This window comes from Macadamia integrifolia, unplaced genomic scaffold (assembly GCF_013358625.1).
Source record: "Macadamia integrifolia cultivar HAES 741 unplaced genomic scaffold, SCU_Mint_v3 scaffold836, whole genome shotgun sequence".
Classification (NCBI taxonomy): Eukaryota; Viridiplantae; Streptophyta; class Magnoliopsida; order Proteales; family Proteaceae; genus Macadamia; species Macadamia integrifolia.
This window is the reverse complement of record NW_024870553.1, coordinates 245,042-252,452: the sequence shown is the minus strand read 5'-3', so window position 1 is coordinate 252,452 and position 7,411 is coordinate 245,042. Positions and strand designations below refer to the sequence as shown.

At 37.9% G+C, this 7,411-nt stretch overlaps 1 protein-coding gene across 1 annotated transcript; it reads left to right on the top strand.

Moving 5' to 3' along the window:
• Window positions 1-473: 473 nt before the first annotated feature.
• On the top strand, window positions 474-7,411 carry LOC122070139 (alcohol dehydrogenase-like 7). The gene is made up of 11 exons (XM_042634245.1): window positions 474-495; window positions 688-804; window positions 897-1,033; window positions 1,127-1,173; window positions 2,554-2,879; window positions 2,999-3,081; window positions 3,181-3,256; window positions 3,375-3,439; window positions 6,641-6,736; window positions 6,808-6,972; window positions 7,104-7,411. The coding sequence occupies exons 1-11, from the start codon at window positions 474-476 to the stop codon at window positions 7,236-7,238; spliced, it is 1,269 nt and encodes a 422-aa protein (XP_042490179.1). The 3' UTR covers window positions 7,239-7,411.

The window sequence follows — 7,411 nt, the reverse complement described above, 5'->3', positions numbered from 1 at the left end:
GACGATCTTTCAGATCAAGAACGCGTGTGCGCGATGAAGGCGCAAAGACATTAGCGAGCGTCATCCAAGCTGCACAAGCTGTAGTTGAACTGACAACATGAGAGATTGCTACTTCCGATAATGACGAGATGATCCAACTCAGTATGAGTTGATCTTGTCTATCCCAAATAATGGCGTTTGGATTTGTCGGCGATGGTCTCGGAAATGAACCATTAACATAGCCGAGAAGATTGTATCCTCTCAGAAGAGGAATGAATTGAGCTCGCCACAACATATAGTTGGTAGATGTGAGCTTTAGCGACAATTGTGGAGAAACATTCGGAGCAATTAGAGCCGATGACGGAGTAGTTTCAGAGGACGTATCAGTGACCGACGGCGACGCCATGAAAACTTCAGCAAAGAACTCAAGAAATGAAAAAAAAAAAAAAGAAACAGATCAAGAAACGAAAGAAGAAAAGGAAGAAAATCAAGAAATGAAAGAAGGAAAGGAAGCTCGTTAGAGCAGAAAGGCTACTGATACCATGACGAAACAAAATATCTTCTCATTTCTTACAGATTGCAGAATACATATTTATACATTTCTTATAAAGGAATGACATTAGAATAATAGACTCTAAGTGACTCTAACTGACCACGTGGACTATAACTGAATCTTTAACTGTTCACATGAGGAGATGATAGCCTAAGGTGGCTTATCTCTATCAACAATCTCTGTGCAGAGAGAGAGAGAGAGAGAGAGAGAGAGAGAGAGAGAGAGAGAGAGAGAGCAGCCTAAAGGAGGGAGGAAACCTATTCAATGCAGAGGTAATTTGATGGTTTCTATCCATTCATTTCCCAAAATTTAGCATCTTGATTCTTGACCTTGTATTTAACTGAATAGTAATCCACAATTGCAGCTGCAATATGTAGGAGACCGGGGGAGCCTTTACAAATAGAAGAGGTGGAGGTAGCTCCACCAAAAGCTTGGGAAGTACGGATTAAGATTATTTGCACATCACTGTGTTTCAGCGATGTAACATTCTGGAAGATGAAAGTAAGGCTAAACTACTTTATATTTTCATGGATTAGTCTTTCCTTGATTAGCTTTTTCATAGTCTATTTGTTAAATTTTCTTGTTTCATGATAGGATCCACCTGCAATTTTTCCAAGAATATTGGGAGACGAGGCTGTCGGGTATAATTTTTCATCCCAAAAAAAACTTTAGCTATGGTTCAAGAAAAACCCAATAAAGGCGCTTTTGATTTTATATTTTTGAAATTTGCTTCATCATTTGAGTTTTATCTAGTTGTATGGTGTAGAGAATTTGGGAATTATAGTCTCAATTCTTAAACGTCAATCACAACTTAACAATCAACATTCTCTGCATGTAATCCCATTTCATGAACATGGGTCCTCATCAGAGGAGTTCCAGTTATTAAAGTACCTCTCTGGATCTCCACTAACCAACCCTTTAAGGAACAAAAGAGCAAAACCTTCATCATCATTCGAAGAGTCCACAAGCACAGAGGGGTTGATGAGAAGAACCAACCATACAAGAGCCAGAGGCCCAGAACCATTCCTGACAATTGCAGCAAATCCAAAGCACAAGAGATGAGATCTCTTACATGGGCTTACCTTTCGAACTACAAAAAATGAGCTTGGAGAAGGGCATTGAAACGATTAAGGAAGCAGAAGGAGAGAGAACAAGTACATAGGTGTTTTTAGACTTTTGAAGCTTTGATTGACAGCAACGAAGGAGAAAAGAGGAAGGTTTGGAGAATGGAAAGCGTTTCAGCTTGCAGAGCCTTGAGACAAATCAATGAATGAATTAGCATAGCAGCAAATTCTCATATACATACACACACAGAGTTAAAATCTTGTGTGATTGAATGATTAGTGTTGGGAGTTTATCATGATATTTTTTTAGTGGGTATTATATATATGGTCGATCACAGGGAGAGGAACTATGCCCACTAATTTTTCTATTTTTAAGTTGAGCAATATTATGTTTTATCAGGATCAGATATGTTTTATAGCTTGTCCAAAAATGCTTTAGAATGCCCGTAAGCAGTTCGATGAAATACCCAAAAATGATTTCATGTACAAGATTAGGAATCTTCAAGAGATACGAGCATTCTAAAATCAAGATGCATTTTAACCAAACAATGCTCTGAGTCTCAGTTAAGAAAGCATATTACATTATGAGAATGGGAATACACATTTTCAAAATGGGAATGCATACCCTTAATGTTCTTAGCTAATCTATCACGCTTTAATATGCTCATTTGGAGAAAACGATGAGGGTGAGAAGTGGGGTTGAAGAAACTTTCTGAAGAGTTTTTTCACTTCTATTTACCTTAGCTCCATTGTAGGTTTGGTGTGGGGGATGGGGGGTTCAATAACAAATGCTGTTTCTAAGAAATTCTGTACTCTGCATCATAGTCTTGACTAAGAATTTACAGCACACTATTTACTGTTGAGAGGCTCCCCTTTGTCTCTTTATTGATTGTTACTGTTGTTTTTACCTCTCTCTATATATATACACCCCCTAATGATCATATGTGGTTGTGAAAGGGTCGTGGAGAGTGTTGGGGAAAATGTAAAGGAATTGAAGGAAGGAGACACTGTGATTCCGACACTGGTAACGGAGTGCCAGGATTGCAGGGACTGCAACTCAAAGAAGAGCAACAAATGCTCCAAATTTCCTTTCAAGATCTCCCCATCGATGCCCAGAGATGGAACAACCTGCTTTACTGACTCCAAAGGAGAGGTGATATACCATTTTATACATGTCTCCAGTTTTAGCGAGTACACTGTGGTGGACGTTGCCAATCTAACCAAGATCGATCCTTCCATCCCTCCCAACAGAGCATGCCTGATTGGTTGTGGGATTTCAACTGGTAACAAAACTCAAACCAAAAAATGCTCTTACACCACTATGGTGTCGGATCGAAAATTTCTTCTTTACTTTAGGCCATCAGAATTCAGGTTGAGAGTTTTGTAACATGTTTCATTGCAGGGGTTGGGGCAGCCTGGAAAACTGCGAATGTGGAAGCAGGGTCCAGCGTGGCCATATTTGGCTTAGGAGCTATTGGTCTTGCGGTAAGATGAACAAGCTCGTGATCTGACTTACAGTAACAAATGCAAGCAAAAAAGAGAGAGGTTGAGTGATACGTAAAGATTATAAATCTGATGTTGCAGGTTGCAGAGGGAGCAAGACTCCGTGGAGCTACTAAAATTATTGGTGTGGATTTGAATCCAAACAAGTTTGAGATTGGTAAATGCTGACCCAACCGTCCATTTCACCTTTCCTTTCCTATTGGGTTCAAGAAAGTATGGTAGCTGCCCTGAGAGAGACCTTGAGTTAATGAGTTACTGGTGATTGTTGTGTGCAGGAAAGAAATTTGGTGTCACAGATTTCGTTAACCCATCAGACTGTGGGAACAAGCCTATCCACGAGGTCTTTTTCCTCAACTCATGCATTTAAAAGATAAAAGGGAATGATTAGAATTACCTGGATTTTAGTTCTATGTACGGCCCAATGATTAAAGTATTGGTATCGATCGCCGTATCGGTCGGCCAAAATTAAGATACGTATCGGAGGGTATCGTATCGTATCGGAGATACACTAAGATACACTAAAGATACATACATAAATGGATAGGAAACATTTTTTTAAACACTTTTGCATAAAGAATTTGTTAAAAAAAGCTATTGATAACATGTATTATGCATAAACACTAAATTGAGGGTATCGTACTAAGAATTCAAGGTCTATAGTTGTCCCATAAATGTAAAATCCTTATTCCCAACCTTGATTTCCACTTTAGTTAGAGAGAAATATGGCTGATAGCAACTTTGGAACAAAAACCTTTCAAAAAATCGTTTTTTTTTTCTGAAAAATTACCCATATTGGTCATTATATGACCGTAGCGCCGATACGTATCGATACTCATTGATACGTACCGATATATATATATCGATACTCACCGATACGTGCTGATATATACCGATACGTACCGATCGATACATACTGATACTCATCGATACGTACCAATACATATCGAAACGTACATTTTACCTCAATTTTATATTTTTATAGAGTCGTATCGAGGCATGTCGTATCGTATCGATGTGTATTAGTGGTGTATTGATGCATATCGGTATATATTGTAGGATATATAACGATACGAAATGATTTAAAAATTCAATGTATCGTATCGGTGTGTATCGTATCGACCGACTAAATTTAAGATACGTATCGGAGGGTATCGTATCGGTATCGGAGATACTTAAAACCATGAACATGACGGATATTATATTTGCTATGATATGATATTAAATATTGACACGGGACATTCTCATCTAATGATAAATTTGAAAAAAGAAGCCCTTTTTTACCCAAAAAAAAAAAAGGTAAAAAGAAGCCCTTACATGTTTCAAAAATGGAAAATCATGTTTAGAAACTTCTGAAATGTAAAAATAACATTTCCTATTTTATTTATAAAAAAAATGAATTTCCATAGCTTTGGTTTCACATATGAAAGCTTAAGGATAATATTAATTGATGGAGGGCCAAGACCCATAAATTTGACTTTTTTTTTTTTTTTTAATTTGACACTTTTATCTTGTCAAAAGAATGTATTATTGAATATTGACCCAATGGATGGTTTACCGCAACGGGCGCAACCCTCCATGTGGCTCAGTGTCAAATAAAAAGCTTCCTCTATGAGGCCTCGAAATAGTATTTTTCCAAAGATACACTATAAAATGGGACCAAATGGATGGTTCTCTATGGCAAGATGAAACCAATTACAAATAACCAAATTCCACCATGGATTCATTCAAGCAATACACCTGACCATAGTTAGCAAATTCGGATTCGGGAATTATTCGGACGGAGAATTATTCGGAATAATTCGGACGATTAATTTAAGGATTCGGTCAAAAAAGCGGTCAAAAAATCTTATTGGGTTTTTTTTTTTTTTTTAATTGTTTTTTTTTTTTTTTTTTTTTTTTTTTTTTTTTTTCCTGAAAAATTACCCATATTGGCCATTATATGACCACAGCGCCGATACGTATCGATACTCACCGATACATACCGATATATATATATATATCGATACTCACCGATACGTGCTGATATATACCGATACCTACCGATCGATACATACCGATACTCACCAACACATACCAATTCATACCGAAACGTACATTTTACCTCAATTTTATATTTTTTATAGAGTCGTATCGAGGCATGTCGTATCGTATCGATGTGTATTAGTGGTGTATTGATGCATATCGGTATGTATTGTAGGATATATATCGATACGAAATGATTTAAAAATTTCAATGTATCGTATCGGTGTGTATCGTATCGACAGACTAAATTTAAGATACGTATCGGAGGGTATCGTATCGGTATCAGAGATACTTAAAAACCATGTATGTACCTTTTTTTTTTCCTTTCTTTAATTGGGTATTTGAATTTAAGAGTATCTCTATTTAATCGATTAGTTGATTAAACATTGGTAACCACATTGATTATATGTAGATACTCTTAGATACAAATACTCAATTAAAGTTTAAAGAGAGAGAGAGGACCAAGAAAGCTCTCTTCTTCTCTCGGTTCTGTACTTTAACAGCACAAGATAAAGTTCAGTGGCTAAAGTAATACATTAGCAGCTGTTTTCCAGTTTTATCATATCTGATACCTATCGACATCAATGCATGGATTATTTTCTGGGAGGGGGGGAACGATGGCATGGTAAGGTTTATACCCCTCCATCAGTTTTAGACATTTAGAAGGTGTTTGGGGGGGGGGCGATAGCATGGTAAGGTTTATACACTTCCATCATTTTCAGATATTTAGAAAAGAGGGATGGGGGAGGGAAACAAAGAGCAGAGTAAGGCTTATACCCTTCCACCATTGTTTAGGCTTTTTTTTTTGGGGTGGGGTGGGTGTGGAAGGGAGAGAAACAGAGCAGGGTAAGATCCCTTCACCATTGGTTTGAAATTTAGAGCAGAGCGGGGTGGGGTGGGGTGGGGTGGGGTGGGGTGGGGTGGGGTGGGGGAAGGGGGAGAAAGAAAGCAGGGTAAGGTTTATACCTTTCCATCATTGCTGAATGTGAATGAAGGTGTAGTTTGAGTCCAGATCACATCCTTGTACAAGGACAGCAATTCCCACGCGTCAGCAAACCAGCCTACAAAGCCAGGACAAGAACGTGATTCAAACGTGTGTAGTTTCAAAATTTTCAAATTTTGGGTTTTGTTTGGTGTAAGTATTGTTGGCTGCATCTATGAACCTTTAATGTGTTTTGTCTCATAGATTTTTTTTTTCTTTTGTACGTCAGTTAGACAACCAGTACCTTATTATAGTTTGTCGTTATAAGCCTGTGGCTAGTTTGTAGTGGTGCGTTAGGTTGACAGCCAACACTTATCATAATTAACGTAAACCTGCCAATCTTTTTGTATGGATCCTCATGCTTGTCTTTGCTTGGAATCTCCATGTCACTGAGCCCATTAAGTTGGCATACGATTATGAATATGATTTGTCCTAGCTGATTTGTTGTTGTTGTTGTTAAGATGGTTACAACTTATTGCCACCACGCATGGTTATATAGAGATTAATCCTTTTCTTCTGTGGCTTTGTCTTGCTCAGGTGATTGCTGAGATGACAGATGGGGGAGCTGACTACTGCTTCGAGTGTGTTGGTTTGGCCTCTGTGGTGTCTCAAGCATTCGCGAGCTGTCGGAAGGTCTCTCTCTCTCTCTCTCTCTTTTCTGCATATTATCTTCACAAGCATGTCACTTGTTTGTCATGGTGCAGGGTTGGGGAAAGACAATTGTGGTGGGTGTCGACAAGCCTGGCTCTCAATTAACCTTCAGTTCATATGAGGTTCTTCACTTTGGCAAAACCATCATGGGTTCTATGTTTGGAGATATTAAACCCAAAACTGATATTCCAATTCTCGTAAAATCTTACTTGGACAAGGTTGGTTGTTTTCAGTATCATATCTTCTTGATTAGTAGTTGATTCTCTCCCCTCCCATCTCCCTTCACTTTTGACTTGATTTCCAATTATAAAATAGGAAAAAATTAATTCACTCTCTCTATTGGTGATAGGAGCTTCAATTGGATGAGTTCGTCACCCATGAGGTGCAATTTGAGGACATTAATAAAGCTTTTGATTTACTACTTGCTGAGAAGAGCATTCGTTGTGTAATTTGGATGGACAAGCAAATCCCTTTTCCCATTTAATGTGAGAACACTTTGTTTTTTGTTTTTTGTTTTTGTGTTTTTTGGGGTAAGAAGTGAGAACACTTGTTTGCCACAAGTCAAAGTCACAATGTCTGAATTTTGTGGATAATAAGAGATATTTCAATGTTTCCACGAAGGGGAATAAGTATTGGGCAAGCCTTTTCAATCTTGAA